The 23,449-nt window shown below is 43.4% G+C and overlaps 2 protein-coding genes across 5 annotated transcripts in view; one reads left to right on the plus strand and one right to left on the minus strand.

Moving 5' to 3' along the window:
* Positions 1–9,007, plus strand: part of KIAA1191 (KIAA1191 ortholog) — a 14,813-nt gene extending 5,806 nt beyond the window's left edge. For both annotated transcript variants that reach the window (XM_049648643.1, XM_049648644.1), the window contains 5 exons: positions 2,579–2,705; positions 4,851–4,975; positions 6,977–7,083; positions 7,275–7,417; positions 7,555–9,007. In XM_049648643.1, the coding sequence (XP_049504600.1) occupies positions 2,579–2,705; positions 4,851–4,975; positions 6,977–7,083; positions 7,275–7,417; positions 7,555–7,763 (711 nt within the window). In that variant the 3' untranslated portion in view covers positions 7,764–9,007. The remainder of the gene's footprint in view (positions 1–2,578; positions 2,706–4,850; positions 4,976–6,976; positions 7,084–7,274; positions 7,418–7,554) is intronic.
* The window catches only part of SIMC1 (SUMO interacting motifs containing 1), a 77,160-nt gene continuing 62,363 nt past the window's right edge, over positions 8,653–23,449 (minus strand). For 2 of the 3 annotated variants that reach the window (XM_049648615.1, XM_049648614.1), the window contains exons 8-10: positions 17,169–17,325; positions 16,979–17,063; positions 8,653–9,974 (exon numbers count right to left, since the gene is read on the minus strand). In XM_049648615.1, coding sequence (XP_049504572.1) covers positions 9,712–9,974; positions 16,979–17,063; positions 17,169–17,325 — 505 coding nt within the window. In that variant the 3' untranslated portion in view covers positions 8,653–9,711. The remainder of the gene's footprint in view (positions 9,975–16,978; positions 17,064–17,168; positions 17,326–23,449) is intronic. The other variant, XM_049648616.1, reaches the window with a different exon arrangement.

The raw sequence follows: 23,449 nt of genomic DNA on the forward strand, positions 1-23,449 counted from the left end.
ACACACACACACACACACACACACACACACACACACACACACACACATAACCCCACACACACCTCGTTGCACCTTGATCTGCTCTCCAGCCCTTTTGTGTAGTTTGGCTTCATAGGTTCTCACATGCTTGTTATAGACCTGTTTCCTGACTGCAGGGGCTGCGTCTCCCTCGCTTCTGACTCTCCAGCCATCAAGAACACAAGAAAGGTGGTACTGTTGCCCGAATAAACTAGGCCTGCCAAGTTCACATGAGGCCATTTAACCTGCAGCTAGTTTCACTGAACTTTGAGCTGTGTGACAGCTCAGGGCCTGGCAGGAAGTGCACAGTACGCATCTGCTTAAGCAGACCTGGGTGTGAATCCCGTAAAGGTCTATGTACTAGCAATGACCTTGGGAACACAGCTTCATCCCCGAGTCACAGTGTCTTCATCTGAGAGATGAGAATACTTTATGTCATGGAGGTGTTGTGGGGGATCAAATAAAAGAAGATTAAAAGGCTTGACACGTTAGGTATGTATCTGCTACTGTGACTCCTGGCTTAACTTTCATTGGGTAGAGCTGTATTTGATCGTTCCTTTCCGATGAGGCCCCCAGCTCACCCCCTCCCACAGGAAGCTCTCAAAATAGGGAGCTCCGGTCTACAAAAGCGTCCCCTGCAGCTCTGGGGGGAACTCCCTGGATCAGTTATCTACTGAAATCTGACCCAGTCATTTGTGAAGGAGAAAACATTTAGTCTAGAAAGCACAAGAGCGCCAGGGGGAAAGGGCCTGGCAGCCTGGCCTCAAGGCCAGAGCAGCACACTCGGGGGACAAGGGCAGAAAATGGGTCTGGCTTCTGATGGTGCTTTGAAGGGCCACACCCTTTCCGTCCTAAAGGCTGCTGCTTACTCCACTGGGCAAGGGATGGGCTCCCAGTTTTGTAGCCTGCCCCAGATGGAAAAGTTGACAGTTTGGAACAACTGTTCTCTCAAAAGAAAGCTTGATTTGACTCATTACATGCATTCTCTCATTTGTCCTGACTCCCCGTGTCCAAACAGTCAACCACGCTCCAAGTGAGGAAGTAGAGGTCCCTTTTAGTCAAATAGGGTTACAGCTAAAAGCTAGAAATCCCATTTTGTAACAGGGATGCAGCATTTCAGTACTTTCTTCTGCTCTCCTCCTTTTGGACCATCTTTCTCCTCAATTCTTTTGGAGAAGCAGAGAATGAAGAATAAACCCAGTTCTCTTCTTCCTGGTAGTCCTGAGCATGGTGTCTAGATTACAGAAGGTGGCATGTCTCAGCTTTCTCATGTTAAAGATTAGGAGCTATTTATTTATTTATTTACTTACTTACTTACTTACTTACTTTATTGTCAAGTTAGCTAACATACAGCATATACAGCATACTCTTGGCTTTGGGAGTAGATTCCCATGATTCATCACTTACATACAGCACTCAGTGCTCATTCTAACAAGTGCCCTCCTCAGTGCCCATCACCCATTTTCCCCAGCTCCCCCGTCCCCATTTTTGATTTGTTTTAAAGACCATTACTTGAACCGTTAGAGCAGTGGGCATCAAACTGTGGTCTTGGGCACTAGCGGCATTAGCATCACCTGGGAATTTGTTAGAAACATGATTTTTTTTTTTTAATGCTTATTTACTTTTTGAGAGAGAGAGACACACAGACAGAGACAGAGTGCAAGCAGGAGACAGGCAGAGAGAGAGAGGGAGACCCAGAATCCAAAGCAGGCTCTAGGCTCTGAGCTGTCAGCACTGGTGCAGGGCTCGAACTCATGAACCGTGAGATCATGACCTGAGCTGAAATCAAGACTTGGATGTTTAACCCGACTGAGCCACCCAGGCGCTCCAGAAACATGAATTCTTGAGAGCCCCCCCCATGCCTCTCCCCGGACTCGTTGAATCAGCTCTGGGGTGGGCCCAGCAATCTTTATTTAACAAGTCCTCCATGGGATTTTGATGCTCAGCAAAGTTTGAGAACCACCTAGCAAATGCAGTGATTAAACAAAAGCCAGCATAGTGACTGGGACATGGTCAGGGCTTAGTAATGTTTCTCCTGCATTCTTAGGGACACAATAGTATAGTATATTGTACAGACAGAGGCTGGGAAGGTAGAAGGCCTCAAATCTTCAAATTCTATTGCTTTTATTTATTTTTTTAAAAGTTTATTTATTTATTGAGAGAAAGCATGAGCATGCACAAGCAGGGGAGGGGCAGAGAGGGAGGGAGAGAGAGAATCCCGGTGGGCTCTGCGCGGTCAGTGCAAAGCCCGATGCAGGGCTTGAACTCAGGAACCGTGAGATCGTGACCCGAGCCAAAGTCAAGAGATGCTTAACTGACTGAGCCACCCAGGCGCCCCCGGCTTTCCCATTTTTATAAATTCAGACTATTCATATAATGTCTTTGTGTGTTTTCACTGTGGATAATACATATGTAATTGGGTGGAGATAACCAACCCCCTTTCAGATATTTCCTTACCTGTCAGGTGAAAGGTATTTGGGTAACTTCTTCCCCAAAGGACTAAGTTTAGGTGTGTGACTCCCCTGCCCTGCTCAAGCTCCTCCTTACCTTTCTTGAACAGGCGGAGGAAGGGGAGGCCAATGTCTCCTCCCCTGCCATGACCATGTCATCGGCCACTGACAGTGTGGACAAGGCCCCTGTGGTGAAGGCTAAAGCTACTCATGTCATCATGAATTCTCTGATCACAAGTAAGCACTTTTCATCCTTAGAATAGAATGAAGTAGGGGCGGGGAGAGTTTGGGCTTCCTACAAGCTAGCTGTGGGGGATACTGCAAACTCCCATGCCTTAGCATGGCATGTCCTGACCGTGCCTGGCCCTTGTCAGCTTGGCTGCTGAGGCGTCAGTACTGAAGATCATTTAAATGGAAGGTTTGCCAAATATTGGGCATCTCAGTTGATTTGGGTGCATCCCTGCTGATCTGCTGATACAATCTGATTTTCCCATATCCATTAGTGTGGCGTCGGGCCAGTTAGTTAACTCTCGAGACTGTTTCCCTCTCCGTGAGATGAGGCAGCTGGTTGGTGGGCTGAGGGGAGGTGTAGCTGGCCCCAGTGCTCAGTGGCTGGGAGCTGCTGCTGCTGTGGCTGTCTCAGGCCGTCCTGGAGATGCTGACACGCTGAGGCATCTCCCACCTGCCCTGCGCTACTACTACTTCTTGTTTTTAATTGAGAGGCTCAAAGTTGTTTCTCTTCCTGGACCTGAGGCAAGTTTGGTGCCTCAGACATCTTTATCGTCTTAGGAATGTGTGGTTTGTGGGTCTAATGAGACCAGAAATGAGGGCTAGCTTTTTTTTTTTTTTCTTCTTTCCCTTTTAAAACCTTGTAACAAATTAACTAAACTTTTGGTTCTGAGGGCCCTTCTAGTTGCTGTGGGAAGTTAATTAACGTCTCTTAGATCCACAGCTCTGCTGGTCAGCAGCGGCTCTGCCGAGCACACAGAGCTCCTTGGTAGGCTCGGCTTTGAAGTTGGAAGCTTTTGTTTACCTGCTCCAGGAGGGCATCCGCTTGTCTCGGGCAGTTCTTGGAGAATTCACCTAAGAACCCAAAGTCCAAACTCCTCCTTGGACTTTTTTTTTTTATTCCTACATAAAGGCACTGTTTGAATCAGCAACTACCACTTGTATTTTGCCAGCTTGAGAAGGTATCGTGGCAGGCGTTAGAAAAGCTTAGTCATTGTCTTAGCACAGTATTAACTTCTTTATTGATGATCCCATTTCTCACCAGTGCAGAATGTTGTTAACAGCCCAGTGTGCTCCTGTCACTCAGATACTTGTTTGGTTTAGTCACTTCCACTTTTGAGCAAGTTTTTATGTAATCACAGGTATAGACATACCATTCTGTTTTGCCCAACTAATAATGCCATGAACTTTGCTGTTGTTCTAGTCTTAAATTTAGAAAAAGCAACAAAAAACCCTCTGCATTTAAAATCCTGGTGTTAGTGAACTGTAATTCATTAAATCCTTTCCTGCTTTTAAAATTTTCAGGTGGCCACCTGGCAAAATTGGAAAACATTTTTATGCATTTGTTTTCCTTTTGCTTCTATTTCTGATGATAATAAAATAGTTCCTTAGAAGGGGAATGGCTAACTCATAAAGGACATCTGGTGTCTAGGCTTTTGGTCCCCAGCTGCCACATTCCTGTATGAAGGGGTGTGTTTTGTAGTGTGTGTACAGATGAAGCAAAAATGCAGCTGTCAGTCATACCGCAGATTAACTGACTTACTGATGAGATAAACGGGTCAGACTGACCTAACACTGAGTCTGCCTGTGTCTTCTGCGGGGCACCGTGATGGCTGATCTCACACTTGAGACACGTGGGATCAGCAGACCTTGGCTAGGTCAAGGCATGTTCTCTGTGGTTTGGATCTACTTGGGACCTTGCTGCCATCCGGCCTAAATGTGGCCCGTTTCTCTTTGGTAGAGGTCTCTATGGGAGTAACGAGGGTGGGGAGTCTGGGGAAGCTCCACGCTTGGAGAACTTGCACCACTTCTGAATGTCAGCTGCCTTCTCCATGTTGCATTTCTAAACACAAAAAAAAAAACCGTCCGTGCACAAATAAAGGAAGGTAAGGAGTGTTTCCCTGCAGGTGATCCGGCCGTCCCTTTAGGAGTAACCTATTTTAGTTTGGTGTGAGGGAAGGCTTCCTTCTGGTTAGAGAACTTTTGTATGAGGTTCAGCATTGCTGCCGTGATGCCCGTCTGGGGGACCCCTCCTCCTCAGATGGTCAGTGTGGTCTCTTGCTTCTGGGGAGAACAGCGGACATCTGTGTAGATCTCCCCCAGTTTGTGGTGGGAGAGGGGGATGGGCATGACCATCATCTCCTCTGTTCCCAGAACAGACCCAGGAGAGCATTCAGCGTTTTGAGCAACAGGCAGGGCTGAGAGATGCTGGCTACACACCCCACAAGGGCCTTACCACCGAGGAGACCAAGTACCTGCGAGTGGCAGAAGCACTCCACGTAAGCTCGTCTCTTAGGAACGTTAAGAAAGCCCTCCTCACTCATAGCTCGAGATGTGGCTGTGTGGCTTACAAGTTACCAGAGCAGCCAGCCGGGGGTTGTGGAGAGCAGTGGACAGAATTGGGTGAGCGTTTCAGAACTGGTTTAGTCCCACCCGTGGTGGCACTTTCTGGTTGAGAGCTCCAGAACTCTCAGCCTCTGGTTTCTGCTTATCCATCTGTAAAGTGGGGGTATCTGCCTTGTTGCCTTGTGGTCAGGGGGATCAGATGAGACTCTGAGCTTACACACATGATGTGTGTTGAGCACGTTATGAACAGTGGAGCGGGTACTTTGTGTACCAGAGTGACGCTTTGAGGGAGAGAAGAGAATTGGACAGTCTCAACAGTTTAGCGGGAAAGGAACGTTATGCTCTATGTTTAATTTATTTTTAAAATTTTATTTATTTTGAGAGAGAGAGTGAGTATGAGCGAGAGGCAGAGAGAAAGAATCCCAATTAGGCTCTGCACTGTCAGCACGGAGCCCGATGTGGGGCTCAAACCCACAAACTGAAATCATGACCTGAGCTGAAATCAAGAGTCAGACACTTAACCGACTGAGTCATCCAGGCTCCCCTAGTTTTTAAAATAGTAAAATCACAGGTAGAATTGAAATGTTTTTGCCCTTTCATTTCTAAAATTGGAATGAATGAAGAATAATTTTTGATGAGGTTAATGACTAATTGTATGAATGACATAGTTTCAAGGGATTTTCTGCCGGGGACTACTAGGTGGCACTTAATAGTGCTTTGTGATCTATGAAGCACTTGGATTCACTTAGTCTTTGTATTAATCCTTGGAGGTAGATACTGTTCTCCATATTTTATAAATGAAGAGACTGAGGCCCAAGGTCGTATATGTAACCAGTCACAGTACTAGAACTCAAAGTCTCCTGATTCCCTATTTCCCGGAGTTTTTCCCCCCATATTCCGAAGTTGTCTGGGAATCTGGTTCCTTAAGGGGTCATAAGAGGATCAGGATGCACAGTATATGGTACTGGTGGCTTGTGGGTAAGGATATAGGACATTGTGGACTGTTTGCGTTTTGCAGTGAGCATCCCAGATGATTCTTTGCACCCTAAGTTTAAAAACCACTGCTGTAGGGCATCAGAGTTGGGTTGGTGGCTCATTTAATCTCTCAGACAAGGCAGATACTTCTGGAGAGGGGCACTGTCCGTCTTTGAGAACTTTCCAGGATAGGTGTCAGTCAGAATTCCAGTTGAGCATTTTTTCCAGTTGGCGGGCCCATTTTCTGCATCTTGGCCACAGGAGTAGAACGTGAGGATGGCTGAAATGCCAGCTTACATAAATTGACATGTTGAGTGTGGGAGAACATTTAGACATGCTCATTTGTTTGGAATGTAGCTTGGGCTTGCTAGATAATGGCGCACAGAGACCGTGGTGGTGGAGCGGGCCTTGATCTAGAAGAACTGAAAAGTAGACTTGTCTCTCCCCTCCGAGACGGCTAGTCTGCATGTTAGGAGCCCAGAGTGACTTTCCCCAGTGAAGGGAAAGGGGCAGGCTCCACATAAAAGCATTTAGCTGGAGAGGAGTAGCATGCCTGAGTCTTGGCTTTGAGACACCGGGAATGGCAGGGCTTGTACCTGGTAGGAGAAGCAGCATGAGTGTTCAAGGGCCTCCTTAAAAGGCCGAAAAGGCCTATAGCTTGTGTTCTGGTTTTTCACTTGCTGGCAAGTGGGAAAATTATTTCTCTGAAAGCAAAAGCTCTATTGCAGTATTTAATACAGAACTATTTGAGATATGTTGCAGAATGAATACATTCTCCTAAAGATGAATTCTGTCTAGTACGGCAGAATCAAATATCTGTTCTATAATCAAAATTATTCTACCTATTAATGTTTTTCCTTTTGCCTGAGGTTAAAGTGTGAACCAAGTTATTTATACCCAAACTAGCCGTTTTGTATTTGCTGTCATTTAAAAAAGTCCCTTCTCACCCATCTGAACAGAAATTAAAGCTACAGAGTGGAGAGATAACAAGAGAAGAGAAGCAGCCGGCCTCAGCCCAGTCCACCCCCAGCAGCACCCCGCACTCCTCCCCTAAGCAGAAGTCCAGGTGAGCCCTTGCTGGGAGCCTTTCGTGCTGCATCGTGCTTCCAGGAAGCTAGTGCTGCATGTGAAATTGGAGCTTAAGCCTGTGGTTTCAGAGGGAGCCGGGGGAGCTGACAGTTCTAGTCTTTTCGCATGAGGCGCTTCTAGAGGTGTCAGAAGGGGATATAAGGATATGCTTTATTCTTTCTCTTCCAGAGGCTGGTTCACTTCTGGTTCTTCCACAGCCTTACCTGGCCCAAATCCTGGCCCCATGGATTCTGCAAGTGGGGACAAGGACAGAAACTTGGCAGATAAATGGAGCCTCTTTGGACCAAGATCCCTCCAGAAGTCTGATTCAGGTAAGGCAGCTCCTTCAAAAAAAACCAAACACCAAAAACAAACAAACAAAAAAACCCCATGTGGATGGCATTTTACCATGTATATTGGGAACTGCTACTAATTTTGAAATAATTTACTTTTTGGTTTACTTCCATAGGAGGTTTTGCCACCCAGGCTTACAGAGGAGCCCAGAAACCTTCTCCGATGGAACTGATCCGTGCCCAGGCCACCCGCATGGCTGAAGATCCAGCAACCTTCAAGCCACCCAAGATGGACATCCCAGTGGTAGAAGGGAAGAAACAACCGCCACGGACCCACAATCTCAAACCCCGTGACTTAAATGTGCTCACACCCACTGGCTTCTAGAGCTCTTTGTATTCCAGGGACTCTGGATAGAGGATATCTTGTATCCAATTCTCTTTTTACCTTGGCTTTGACATAGGAAAGGTTTCTTTCTTTTTTTTTTTTTTTTTTAACCTCTTAAACCGAGGCTAGAGCTGGAGATATAATTGGGTTTTGAGGAATGTTAGCGCAAAGCTTATCCTTGTGTGGAAGAAGCCATTTTGTACGGTTTAAAGTTAAATCCCAGCAGTGATGTATGGGGGACCTCATTACCCATTTTTGTATCATTTACCTTAGACAAGAACTTTGATCACTGCTTACTAGGTAAATAATGTTTGTGTTGGTCCAGAACTGGGGCTTCTTGATGTCTTTACCACTATCAACACGTGTGCTGCATGGAGAAACCATGAAATAGATGTGTTCACGAGCTAGTTTAGACTTTGACCCTCTTGACTAGTGTACTTCTGTGTGTTCCAGCCTTGTCCGTGGGGCACCTGAGATCTATTTGAGCCAGACTCGGCAGGGACCCCTCTCCCTATGCTGAAACCGGAGTGTCCTTGCCTTTCAGTAGGCCTTACAGATCATGTCATCTTGCAGCCACTCATCGCCGGAGCGCCTCTTTGGCCAGTGCTGTTGGAGGGATGCTTCTCTTATGTGTCACAGAGCAAACACTAGTCTTGCATATCCTTTTTTGCGCTTTGAAAATGAGAGTAACTCACAATTCGGTTGAAAACTTCCTAAGGGAGGAAATTTAGTGTACTGGTTTGGTATAGATAAATGGATGTTAAACTTTTTTAGTATGGAAGGTGGTACCTACATTTAGATTATAGTCATTGAGGTTCATGTGAAACCAGTGTCACCCTATTTTGAATTTTTTTTTTTCCATTTTGATTTTCTTGTTCAGGCGAAGCATAAAACTTTTTTTTTTTCTGGGAGGTAGAAGAATTTAAAAATTTTCTATATGAAATCATTGTCCCCCACAAAGAGCTGCATACTTTTATAAATATGTAAGTTACTGAGGAACATTTATTTTTCCTCTCACCATGTATATGTTCAGTCATTGTTCTAAACACAGTCTCAAATTCCCACTGTTTTGTTTTATTTTGGATAGTGTCCTGTCTCCATAAGGACCTGGGCTGACCTTTCCATAGAGAAGCCCTGGAGTCTAAAATGATCAGAATAATTAATTTATTTGTGTCTTCTGTTCTGTATGCTTGTATTTCTTATTTGTTTCGACAATAAAAATCCTTAGTGCTTTCTCAAACGTGGATAGCTTTTTTGTTTGTTTGTTTTTGGTTTTTTTTGGTCCTTTTGAGAGTTGTTATTACATTCTGCCTACTCGCAGTCATAGAACCTAAGCATGGTAAACTTGCTCTTTTGAAAAACCAGTGCCTTTTTATTGGATCCTTTTAACATCAAATTATTTGTAACACATTCAATCCTTTTGTTTCTGCTGCCCCCCCCCCCCCCCCCCCCCCCCCCCAGTACATTAGATCTTAACAGACTGGCCACAAAGTCAAATTCATAGGCAACATAACAGCTCTAAAATAGGATGTTTGTGTTCCATCAGGGAGAAATGAGTAGATCTTTCTCTTTCGAAACAGGTTATCAGTACCTTGAATGACATACGTTGATGTCCAGAATTTGTTCAGCAGAGGGATTCTTTTTTCACATATTGAGTGGAAATGGTAAACACATAGTGCATATAGTATTACCTGTTTCAAAAAAGGTATAAATAATTTATTAAAAAATATATACACCTTGTATATTTAAGCCATATTCGAGAACAGGCTAGGATAGGATATCAAAAAAAAGATATTTACTAAAGAGTTAGAAAGTCATTATAACCTACAGATAAATAGATAGGTTTGGTCCTCTAAGATTTTTCACTACTTCAGATACTTTTAGAACTTCCAAGTAGTTGGAGATAGAGTTCGGGAGGTATTCTTGGTGTTCAGTGCTTAGAAGGACCTCAGGGGCTGCTCCAGTTCTTGGGAGGAGGCTCTGCATCGGGGTTCAAGTCGGCGGCATAGAAGAGCAGGAGCTTCAACAAGTGCACCTTGTCTTGGAGCTGCGGCACGAGCGGCTCCCCCAGCATCTGGACCAGGCGGCTGCGGAAGGCCTCGATCTGCTTCTCCACGTCCACCACCGTGATGTCATCCCCCTGCTGGGGCTTGGGCTTAATCCTTTTGATGATTAAGTCTTTTCGATCAATCACTGAACTCCGTAAGTGCTCTGCAAGAGGGAAAAAGTCCACTGAACTGTTCTGAACTGCTTTGAACTCCCCTTTATGGTTTAAGATGAAGTGCGATTTTAGCAGGTAGGGTCTGGGCAGAGACTGGTTACTGGGGTACGACTCAAAGGCTATTTGAGGAACTGTGGCAACTCCATTTTTTTTAAAGTTGCTTATTTATTTTTAATATTTATTTATTTTTGAAAGAGAGAGCGACAGCGTGAGTGATGGAGGGGCAGAGAGTGAGAGAGACACAGAATCCGAAGAAAACTTGAGGCTCTGAGCTGTCAGCACAGAGCCCGATGCGGGGCTCGAACCCGTGGGGCTGGAACCCGTGGACCATGAGATCATGACCTGAGTTGAAGTCAGATGCTTAACCGACTGAGCCATTTAGGCACCCCTTTTTAAGTCAGAGAGAGCGAGCCAGCACGGGGAGGGGCCCAGAGAGAATCTTAAGCAGGCTCCACATTCAGCACAGATCCTGATACGGGGTCTCGATCCCACAACCCTGTGGATCATGACCTGAGCCAAAACCAAGAGACGGATGCTCAACCGACTGCACCACCCAGGCGCCCCTACATGAAGAATTATGATGGTGCAACTTACTCTCAAGTATTTAGGTGGATCAACAGATAAACCAAATGTGGCAAAATGTTAATAGCTACTAAATCAACATAAAAGGTAAAAATAGGTGTTCATTGAACCTCTCTTTCAACCCTTCTGTAGGTCCAAAAATAAAAACGGAAAAGTAAAAGAGGTTATAAAGGTGGGTCATCCCAATGCACAGATCAGCCCCAACAGGATTCTGGAAGCCCGTGGAGCTCAGGCAAAGCAGCACAGGTCAGGCTAAGGCAAATGGATCGAAGAGAGCTCTGAGCACTTGCGGACTCCCGGATGCACCAGTGTGCACTAACTAGAGCATCATTTTCTCGATCTCATTTGTGAAAAGGGGATAATGGCATCTCTGCCAGCAGGGTTATTAGGACCGAACTACCTTGTACCCAGAAGTTTGGGAAACACAGAATAAACTTATTTTTAAGCAATGTATTAGGTTATATTTTCAAATAATATGCTCAATATGTTTCTCCTCAACCTTTAGATAACTTTCCAGGTAAAGTCCCTCTAAACTTACGGCACTAGGCCTAACTGTAATATGAAAAGAAAGTACAACAAATACAACAAATGGAGTGTTCAAAAAGGTAACACAGGAAGCAAAACTGCCTTGAGGTGTCATTTCAGGGCCCTTTCAGCGTTCAATCAACAATTCCAGCAAGCACCTACTATGCATCTGGAACTGGGCTAGTTTCCAGGGATACAGTGGAATTAGACTTGGGCCCAGCCCCCACGGACTGGCATTCTACTTGCAGAGATCCTGACAGTAAACCAGCCGTCAAGAACAACTATAGTTTTGGTGAGTACAATCAGAGAAATAAATCAGATGCTGTGATAGTGGCACTGGGGGAACGAGGGAAGCAGCCCACTCTAGTCAGGGAGGGCCTCTTAGCTGAGTCCTGAAGGGTGAGAAGGAGGCAACTGCAAAGGCCTAGGGGAAAAGCAATTCAGGTGACGAGAACAGCAGCTGTAAATGCCCCGAGGCAGGACAAAGCTAGTTCTGAGAACTAGAGGTAAAATCTGGGTAGTAAGGGAGAGCGGTAAAAGATGAGACTGGAAGGCAGTCTGGACCACAGAACAATGTGGAGTTTGGCCTTGAAGAGCAAATGGAAGTATCTGGAGGGTTGTAAGCCAGGGAATGTCCTCCATTTTATTCTGCTACTGGTGGGGAATGGTTGTAGGGGGGCAAAAGCCTTTTAGTAAAATGTGGTTTTAAGGCGTGTGCTACTCTGAAAAATACGAAAGTGATTTGGAAAAAATGGAAAGAACTGGCTGAACAGAGGCGGGGAGAGGGAAGACTTGGGGTGGGAAGAAGAGTTTGGAGTTCATTAAGGTAATACAGCACATTCAAAGAAGCAAATGTTAGCTGTTTCCATCCAAACACTATCCAAGGGGGAGGAGCTCTCAGCCAGTGGACTTCGGCCATTCTGGTCCAGTTGGCAAAGGCCTTGGATTTTATGCTTCAGTAAGCATGCTTTAGTAAGTCTTATATCAGAGGCTGCTGGGATTACTGTGTGAGGTGATTTATGTAATGGGCTCAGCACAATACCTTACTCAAGATATTTTGGCTGGTGGTATTATTATTATTAGTTCCTGGATCAGGTTACTAGGGTTAACTATTATTATTTTATCATCATCCTCCTCCTCACCCTCATTATCGCCATCACCACAGGAATCTCCAACCTGTCACACTGAGCTTTTTATCTTCTTTACAGATCTTTCTCCATTTATCTCCATGTCAGTAATGGCAGAACTCTGGAGTCAGCCTTCAGACTCAGTCACCCAAGCCCTGTCAAACGGATCTTCAAAGTGCTTCTGTTCCATCCACTGCCTTCCCTGCTGTACCACCCACGTCCTCGCCACCATGACCCCTTCCCGGACCTGCCTGGTCCTCCACCAAACTACTTGCCACACATCAGGCGGAACAATCTTATGCAAAACCACTTTGATGGCTTCTCTTCACTCTTGGAATCAGCTGACATTCCTTAACATGGCCCAGAAGGCCCTTTGTGCCCTATCTACCACTCTAGTCTCATCTCGTGCTATTCTCCCCTGGCTCTCTACATTCCAGTCTTTTTTTTTTTTTTTTTTTAACATTTATTTTTGAGACAGAGAGAGACAGAGCACGAACGGGGGAGGGTCAGAGAGAGAGAGGGAGACACAGAATCCGAAACAGGCTCCAGGCTCCGAGCTGTCAGCACAGAGCCCGATGCGGGGCTTGAACTCACAAACCGCGAGATCATGACCTGAGCCGAAGTCGGACGCTTAACCGACTGAGCCACCCAGGCGCCCCTCTACATTCCAGTCTTACTAGTGTGTTCTGTGCTCCTTGGACTCACTAAGCAACCTCTTGCCTCAGGGCCCTTAGACGTGCTATTTTTTTTTTTTTTTTCTGGAAAACTTTGCCTGATTTGCCTGCTAACACCAGTACTTCTTATCTCAGCTGAAGTATCACTTCTTCAGGGAAGCCTTTGTGGGTCCCTCCAAAAATAGATTACGTCCTCCTATTTTATGTACTTCTCTTTTCCTTCAGAGCACTTATGTTAATTGTAATTATATGTTACTTGTGTGAATATTTGTGTAGGATCAAATCTTTTCACTAGACTGTAAGCTCTGTGAGGGCAAAGGCCATGTTGGTCTTATTCACTGAAGTATTCCCAATGAGCCAGGCACACAGGAGGCATTTTGTAAGTATTTGTTGCCTGCATGAATATATGAATTGAACTGATCTTGCCTGCATCTGCTTTTCTCCCCCTCTTTGGACAGGGCTCCTTGTAGGAAGGCTGTATGTGTCTCTCTCCTCAGAATGAACTGGGATCGGACTTCTGCGGGCCATCCTGCTAACCTGTCCAGCCAAGTGGAATTCAGAAAAGCGTGTGTTTTTCTTCCTTTAAATACTGTATGTTTAAATTCCTAGCATTCCTAGCTTCAAAATAAGAGGTATAAACTATTCACAAGTGTCAGGAAAACTCATGGCATAAAGCAATTTGTAATTGTGCTGAGGCTCAAACTTGAGCTGCATGGCTATGTAAGTGGGGGTGTGGTGGGACGGGTTCTCTTAGCCAGACAATGTGAGCTCATCTGGCACACCAGCATCTCGGTGGGGCTGCTCTGCCTTGAAATATTTACAAAGTGTGGGGCTTCAGGATATACTTCTCCCCAAGGTCAAGGGCTTGTACAAAAGTAATTTAACTATGTACAGACAGTTTAGAAAATGGGGGCTGGAAATTCCTTAGAATCTCACCTTCTAATCTCACCCAGTGATTTCACAGAATAATAATTCCTTCCAGTGTGTTTTCACTGCACACAGACTGGGCGACAGACCTTTGAATCCTGGCTCTGCACCTTAATTTTCTCTCAGCCTTTGTTTCCCCATCTATAAAAAGGGGATGATACTCTTCTTTACCAGGTTATTGGATTATATAAGCCAGTCTGTGTGAATTTACTAGTCTTCCTTCTTCTCTTCTCCCATGCTAAGATGTTCCCCTAAACAAGGCGCAAGCTCCCCAACCTCTTCCCTTCTTCTCCTATCCGTGGAGCTGGACAGCTCAGGCTGACCCAAAATGCCCTCAACATCGTCCTCAGACACTTGCAGAGGGCAGAGATGATTAAGGAGCCCTCACAGGAAAAAGCCTCCTGACAATGATACCGAACATTTCAGGGTACCATTTAGCTGTCTTCTTTGGAGGACATTGTTTCCAAACTATTGGTTCTAAATATTTTTTTTCTCCTTAACTCTTGGTCTCCAAAGAAAGTGGAGAGAATGTTAAGGATAAAATAGCCCTGGAATACTCCATTTATTTTTGGTCAATATACACTGGTCTAAGGCTTTCCTCTCCTTTCTTAGAAGCAGAAGAATATTCTGTAATGAAAATGGATTCCTTGGGTGGGAGGTGGGCTAGAGGGGTGATGGGTACTAAGGAGGGCACTTGTGATGAGCACTGGGTGTTGTATGTAAGTGATGCAGCACTGAATTCTACTCCTGAAACCAAAATTGCACTGTATGTAAACTAACTAAAATTAAAACAAAAAACCAAAAAAACAAAAAAAACCCCAACAAAATGGATCCCATGTCCATCTGAAGTCACTATTGCCCAAGACCTAGCTGTATTCCCTGAGAAGCAGAACAGAAGTGAACGAGCATGTTAAAGGTGAACTTGAAATCAACCCAAGCTGCTTTAATATTAAACTTTCTGCTTGATCTCCAAAAGAACAATTATGTAAACCTTGATGAGGCTAAGTACACATGGAATTTGCCTTTGGGGCTTTGTCCTGAGAAGGACATGTACCTTTCTTTGAGGTGCTCAATAATGCACAAACTACACAACTACAAATGTCAAGGCCTTAACAATGCACTTTTGTTTCAGTTACAAGAGCCTGAAACACAGAAGACCTTGCAGCCTGCTCCTGGCTGGGCAAACAGGCTGAGAGTCAACGAACATTGACTGTGGGCTTACGATTTTTTCTCACACCTATTAACAATCAGTGTTGAAAAGTTATATATTACCATCCCCATTCCATAGAAGGAAGAAAATGAGGTCTAGAGACATAAAGTTAGCAGAGTAAGTAGCGGAGTTGGGATTCAAATCCAGACCTTCTGTCTTAAGTTCAGTGCTGTTTTTTTATTTCTCTACAACAGTTTCCTCAGTTCCAGGCCTGAGAGGGTATAAGGACCAGTTGTACCTTCCCAAGTGCCATTACTGAGCTAAGATCAATCTCAACATGATCATGGCAAGTAAATATAAAATTTGTATTACATGTAAATTTATATATTTGTGTATATTTACGTATGAATATATACTTTCCCTCCTGTTTGAGAATAGTTGAACATTATGCATTTCTAGCCTTTAATACTTCAGTCTGGATTTCCTAAGACCCAGGACATTTACTTTCATAAGCCAGGATCATTATCAAAAATAGGAAGTTTAATATTAACATAATGTTATTACATAATCTATTTACATTTCACCAATTGTCCCAATAATGTACTTCATAGCTTCTTTTTTCCTTGTTCAGGATCCAATCCAGGATCATGCTTTACATTTAGTATTAATCTGGATTCGTTTCTAATCTGGAAGTTTCTTGGTCTTTGTTTTTAAGACACTGGCACTTTATTTATTTATTTAATTTTTTAATTTTAGAGAGAGAGAGAAAGTATGAGTTGGGGAGAGATGGAGAGGGGCAGACAGAGAGAGAGCAAGAGAATCTTAAGCAGGCTCCATGCTCAGCGCAGAGGGGATCAATCCTATGACCCTGGGATCATGACATTAACTGAAATCAAGAGTTGGATGCTCAACCTACTGAACTACCCAGGTGCCCCAAGACATTGGCATTTTTAAGGAGTATAAGCCAATTATTTTATAAAAGGTCCCTCAGTGTGAGTTTGTCTGGTGCTTCCATGTGATTAGACTCAGGTCATGGGTTTTTGGCAAGAACACTACATAAGTGATGAGGTGTTCTTCTCAGGGCATCATATTAAGAAATGTGTTTTCTTGGGGTGCCTGGGTGGCTCAGTCAGTTGAGCGTCCGACTTCGGCTCAGGTCATGATCTCACCGTCTGTGAGTTTGAGCCCCGCGTCGGGCTCTGTGCTGACAGCTCAGAGCCTGGAGCCTGCTTCGCATTCTGTGTCTCCCTCTCTCTCTGTCCCTCCCCCGCTCATGCTCTGTCTCTCTCTCTCTGTCAAAAATAAATAAACATTAAAAAAAATTTTTAAAAAATGTGCTTTCTCCTCTAAAAAGTTACTATCTTTCCTTTTGGAATTAATGATATCAGTTTTCCCAAGGGCCTTATTAATCTTTGGCCAATAAAATCATTCTCATTCAAAGGAGCTATTAATTATTTTCCTTGTTGATATTTGCCTCTTGAGCGTTAATTAGTCTGACTCTCCTGGATCCTCATTGATCACTGGCTTTGCCAGGGCCTTGAGCAAACCTATGTTCGCAGACTTTAGAGTGTCTTAACAATTTCTGCAAGATGTGTGCTTTTAGCTTGCCACTGATTTGCTCTGGATTTGCATCATACCGACAGATGCTTACAATGTCCGCAGTCAATGAGCAAATGACCCAACAAAGACTTTGCAGTGACAGGCTAGGGTAAGATGCCAGGGCTAATCAGATCATTCCAAAATATTTCTCATGTTATAATGACATCTGTTTACCTATACAACCTAACAACTGCAATGACCACTGGATTATCTGCCATTACAAAAATATGTGAATTCTTTTGACTCACAGCGGTGATTCCAACGATGTCATTCCTTCTTCCTTATAGTTACAACCAAGGCACAATGCTTTACTTAGGCTAACAAATTAGAATCACCTATTAACTTCAATTCATAATAATGACCATTGTGAGGCTCCTACACCATCTTATTTGTGAACAAATGCTCCTTACCTCTTAAAACATGTTGATAACTGGATAACAGAAACTGCAGATGCTCAACCAGTTCATCCCACGTCTGCCACTGGGTTTTATCCGACTGCAGAGAAGTAAAAGCAGGTGGTAGTAGATGCCTTCCTCAATTAGAAGCTCAAGGGTTGGGGAGAAGGTGTTCTAGGCCTGACCAAAGCAGGGAAGCATGTACCTGGCACTTGAGCAGTGATGTGGAATTGTTCAGAAAGTAGAGGGCCTGGGCCAGAGACAAGGGCAGGCGGGTGGGAGTCTCGCAGCTGTGAAGGAATATGATTTCTAACACTTTGCAGCGCAGAAGGTGGCTCTCCATCGTAGTGAAGAACATCTCTCTGTGTGGAGAACAGAAAGGTTAACCATCACAACTACTTCAAGGAACACATACCACAATTCCCCCTGAAAGTGCTAACGTTTGTCCTAAAGCAGAGACGGCTAAGAAGGAATACGACAGGGGCCTACAAAATCACAAAGCTTGTGGACAGGGCAGAGGGGGATTTGTTCATGAATTAACCACTGCCAGAAAGAGGGAAAAGTCTTTGACATTTGGAAAAGATAAGTTGAGGACAAATGAAAAAGGATAACTTCATACTGTAAGAGAATTCATATGAGATAAATATTTCTGAGTGTCCACAGTGTGCCAGGTACTGTTTGGCCCAGCAAAGAACATCAAGGTAAATAAAAGAAGGTATTTCTCTCCAAAAGCTGACTGTTGAACAAGGGCAGACGGTACGCGACGGGAACTTAAATATAGCGCAGGGCAAGCGCATGTGTACGTGAGCTGCCTGTGGTGCTCCAGACACACAAACAGGAGAGAGTACGTTTGGTCAGGGGACTCCGAGTGGCCTTCTCATGGAGGAGGAGGCATGGGACAGTGGTCCAGGAAGAGCAAAGAAGACTCAAGGCAGGAGGCCTTTCTCCAGAGAGGAGAAACCTGGACAAAACGAATAAAGTAAAAAATACACAGCTGTGGGCACTGCAGCCTCTTAAATTTCAAGTCCAGGACTTGAGAGTCCCAGAGGGCTCTTGCCCTTGACTCTGTCACTCTACCCAGTGCAGGGCTCGACCAGCAAGGGTGGGCTCCAGAATATTCAAAGTCTCAGAGAGGGAGGGCTACAAAATGACAAAACTTCCTGTGCTTCAGGAAGGTGAACCAAGCTCATTGTTCTGAAAGCAATGTCAGCTTCTAGAAGAATGGTATAAATCTCAGATGCATCTGCTCCAAGGTGTTTTCTTAAAGGTTTGTCAGTCCTTGTCAGGTCTGTCGGTCACAGCAGTTCCGGGGAGCAGATAGCTCATGAGCACTTAAGGAGGTGCAGCTGTAAGGAGCACGGGTAGCCCTGATCCAAGAGCTCTTTCTCCTGTAACATCTTGCCCTTTGTAGTTTTGCAACATCTGGAAAAGTAGGGGGTTCTTCGTGCCACTGCCATTTATAAAAAGGGTAAAGCACAAAGAGTTTATTATTTTAATCTTCTTTTTTCCCTTTCCCTTTGCTTTTGCGTCAGGCACATATATTATTTGTATAAAAGCAAAATGAATATTTTTTTTTCTTTTCTTTTTTTTTCAACGTTTTTTATTTATTTTTGGGACAGAGAGAGACAGAGCATGAACGGGGGAGGGGCAGAGAGAGAGGGAGACACAGAATCGGAAACAGGCTCCAGGCTCCGAGCCATCAGCCCAGAGCCCGACGCGGGGCTCGAACTCACGGACCGTGAGATAGTGACCTGGCTGAAGTCGGACGCTTAACCGACTGCGCCACCCAGGCGCCCCGCAAAATGAGTATTTTTAACCTTTGCTTCTTACTATTCAAAAGTTTAAAAAGTCAACAATAATTTGTGACTATCCATTTTATCTCTTTAATGATTTGAAAATCATTGTACGTTTTCTCTGACACATTTTCTTGATATAAGGAACTCCAAATGATTACATTTGCAAGATAGTTCCCAAATTCTTTTTAAAGTCCAATCTGTACTGTGTATTTGCCCTATTTCTTTCACAAGACAGTTTTCCTATTCAATAACCTTTTATTTCAAACTGTATTTTCTCTTCTAACTTTGTTTGCAGGGCTCGCGGTTGTCTTGGTTTTATAATCCACAGGTGGCAAACTCAGAGATATACAAAGGACAAAAAGATCATTTTCATGCATTGGCCAGAGTAGGAAATGGAGGTACAATGATCTACAGCAATTCAAATTTGAATTTCAAAAACAAGACGTACATAATGAGTGACTAGGTAGGTGGGGACTACTAGCAAAGAGAAATGGAAACCTTAAAAATGAATCAAATGGAAACACCAGATCTGAAAAATATAATATCTGAAATGGAAAAAAAGAATAAAAAAGACACCACTGCTTAGGCTTAACAGCAAATTGGGCACTGTGAAAGAAATGATTGGGAATCTTGGAGCCTATCCAAACTGAAATAGAAAAAAAGAGTCAAGACACAACAAGGCAAAACAACACCAACAGAAAACACCAGAATCTCAGTGATCTGTGAAACAGTGTCAAGCAATCCATATATGTACTTGAATCCCCAGAATAAGTTGAGAGTTTGGGGCAAAAAAATCCTGGCCAAAATGTTACAGAATTTGATGAAAAACATCAACTCACAGATTTAAGAAGCTCACTAAACCCCAAGCAGGATAAATGTAAAGGAAACCACACCTAGGCATCATAATCAAATTGCTGGAAAAAAAAAATAAAGCAGTCAGAGAAAAAGACACACGATATATAGCGGAACTGCAGTAACATGTTCTAAGAACTTCTCATTAGCAAACCACAGGAGAAAATGGAACAACTTTAAGATAAATGAAGAAAAATTACCTATCAACCTAGAATTTACATCAAGTAAAAACACCACTCATAAATGAAGGTGACATAAAAACATTTCCAGATAAAAGCTGAGAGAATTTATTATAAGTAGACCCGCACTACAAGAATACTTTAAAAAGTAAATTCTTTTGGTAGATAAGAAATGACACCAAATGGAACTTGGATCTTCAAGAAAGAATACCAGAAATGGTAACGATGTGGGTCTGATGTATACATTTTTTTCTGACACTACAAGCAGTTAACTCAGTTCTGGCACTCTCTACGTGAAGATAGCATCAGATCCCACAGGTTATGGATCCTATGAGACTCCCTCCACCCTTACTTCAGATGCCACCCTCACATCCAGTTTGTCATCTGTGCTTCTGGATGACTGGCTGTGGATGAGACGTTCCTAGGTCTCCCTCCTCAGGTTCAATCAATTTGCTAGAATGGCTCACAAAACTCAGAAAAAGATTTTACTTACTAGTTTACCAGCTTCTTATAAAGGGATGTAACTCAGGAACATGGAAGATATACACAGGACAAGGTATGGGAAGAGGTGAAAAGCTTCCAAGCTCTCTGAGGCTGTTATTCTCCTGGTATCTCCCTGTGTTCACTATCCTGTAAGCTTTCTGAGCCCTGTCCTTTTGGTTTTTTTATAGAGGCTTCATTAGATAGACAGGACGGATTAAATCATTGACTATTTGTGATTGAACTCCATCCCCAGCCTCTCTCCCCATCCCGTAGGAAGGTGGAGGTAGGGGGTTGGGGGCTGGGACACAGTTGGTTCTCCTAACAACCAGCTCCCATACCTACCCTAGGGATATTCCAAAAGCGACTTTATTAACATAATAAAAGGCACCTTTAGCTCTCCTCACTTAGGAAATTCCAAGGGTTTTAGCTCTGTGCCAAAAATGGGATGAAGACCAATTATATATATTTCTTATTATAAATCACAATATCATGGAGGGTAAATATGAAAGACCCTTCCCACATCCTCTCTCTCTCTCTCTCTCAAAAATAAATAAACATTAAAAGAGAGAGAGAGAGAGAGAGAGAGAGAGAGATCGCGTGAGCAGGAGAGGGACAGAGAGAGAGGGAGGCACAGAATCCAAAGCAGATTCCAGGCTCTGAGCTGTCAGCACAGAGCCTGACGCGGGGCTCGAACTCATGAACTGTGAGATCATGACCTGCGCCGAAGTCAGACGTTTAACCGACTGAGCCACCCAGGTGCCCCACTCTCTCTCTCTTTTAAAATGTTTTATTTATTTCTGAGAGAGAGAGAGAGAGACAGAAAGGGAGAGGGAGGAAGGGGAAGGGGCAGAGAGAGGGTGGGGGACACAGAATCCGAAGCAGGCTCCAGGCTCTGATCTGTTAGCGCTCTGAGCTGGAACTCACGGACCAGACCATGAGATCATAACCTGAGCCGAAGCTGGACGCTCATCCAACTGAGCCACCCAGGTGCCCCATCCTACATCATCTCTTAAATTTGTTTTAAAAGCAACTAAGTGTTTAAAACAAAAATGTGACTTCATTCTGGAGTTTATACCTATGTAAAAGTAAAAGTGTATGACAGTAAAGCACAAGGGATGAGAGCAGGGTAAACGGAAGTACAAGTTTTTAAGATTCTTACATCACGTGTTAAGTGACATAATATTAATTCAAGGCAGACTACAGTAAGTTAAGGATGCATATTCTAATTCTAAGGGCAATTATTAAAAATAATTTGCTGAAAAGTATTTGATAAAATTCAATATCCACTCACGATGAAAACTAGGAGTAAAAGGGAACTTCTTCAACTTGTTAATGAACATCTACAAAAACCCCCCACAGCTAGCATCATAATTCACGATGAACTTATATTTTAATCAATAATTAACTAATGAACTGAATGTTTTCCCCTGGGTCATTAACAAAGGCAAAGATGTCTGCTTTTACCATGACTATTCAACATAGCTGTGGAAGTTCTAGCCAGTGCAGTAAGGCAAGAAAAGGAAATAAAAGGCATAAAGATTCTAGACAGGAAGAAATAAAATTGTCCCTATATGCAAGATAACACACTGACACAGATCTATATGGACAATCCCAAGGAATCTTTGGCACAAAAGTATCCATAGAAGGAAAGTTGATAAATTGTATTTTATCAACATTTAAAACTTTTGGTCTGTGAAAGACCTTGTTTAGAGGCTGAAAAGAGAAACTACAGAATGGGAGAAAATGCTTGCGAACCACAGATCTGACGAAAAAGTAGTACCTAGAATACAAAAAGATTCTCAAAACTCAACAGTAACAAAGCAAACAATCCATTTAGAAAATGAAGAGAGACATTTCAGTAAAGAAGTTACACTAAGCACATGAGAAGATGTTCACACTCATTAGCTATTAGAGAAATGAAAACCACACTGAGACGCCACCACAGACTTATCAGAACGGCTAACGTCAACAACAGTGGCAACACCAGATGCCGGCTGGGGTGCAGATAAACTGGATCACAAATGTATTGTTGGTGGGCACGTAAAATAGTATAGCTGCTCAGGGAAAGAGTTTGGCAGGTTCTTGAACTAAACATGTCACGGACACATGATACAAACATTATACTCCTTTGTATTTATTCTAGAGATATGAAGACTTCTGTTCACATGAGAATTTGAATACGAGTATTTATAGCAGCTTTATTCATAACAGTCCCAAACTAAACAACAGATATCCGCAATGGGTAAATGGTTACAGAAAATACAAGATACACTCACACCATGGACGATTCAGTAATAAAAAGGGATGAACTACTGATACAATAACCTGAGTGAATCTCTAGAGAATTATGCTGAGTGTAAAAAGCCAACCCCAAAAGGTTATATACTGTATGATTCCATTTATAAAATATTCTTGAAATGACAAAAGTGTAAAAATGGAGAGCAGATTAGTTGCCAGAGGTTAAGAAGGGATGGGGTGGGAGGGAAGGGCATATGGCTATAAAAGGGCAACATGAATAATCCCTGTGGTGATGAAAATGTTCTGTATGTTGGCTTGCACCAATCTAGATGTTCTGATTGTGATACTGCACTATGGTTTTGTGATACGTTATCACTGGGGAAAACTGGTTAAAGAGTACATGGGATCTCTCTGTATTCTTCCTTGTAACTAATGCAAATATATGTCAAAATAAAAATGTTTTTGATGTTTATTTATTTTTTGATAGAGAATCAGAGCGTGAGTGGGGGAGGGCAGAGAGAGAGAGGAGACACAGAATCTGAAGCAGGCTCCAAGGTCTGAGATGTCAGCACAGAGCCTGATGCGGGCGGGGCTTGAACTCACGAACTGGGGGATCATGACCTGAGCCGAGAAGTCAGATGCTTAACTGACTGCGCCACTGAGGTGCCCCAAAATAAAATTTTAATTAAAAAAAGCTAAAAGCCAATAGGAAAGACTAAATGGAATAACCGAAAATAATCCAAAAGAAGGCAGAAAAGGAGGTAAGAGTGAACAAAGGAGAAAGAGACAAATAGGAAGCAAATAGCAAGATGACAGATATAAAACCAACAATTAAATGTAAATGGAATAAATAACTCCCATTAAAAGGTAGGGATTGTCAGCTGACTCAAAAAGCCAGACTCTATGCTATTTACAATAAACATACCCTTTTTTCCTTT

This window comes from Panthera uncia (assembly GCF_023721935.1).
Source record: "Panthera uncia isolate 11264 chromosome A1 unlocalized genomic scaffold, Puncia_PCG_1.0 HiC_scaffold_17, whole genome shotgun sequence".
In the NCBI taxonomy this organism is placed as follows: Eukaryota; Metazoa; Chordata; class Mammalia; order Carnivora; family Felidae; genus Panthera; species Panthera uncia.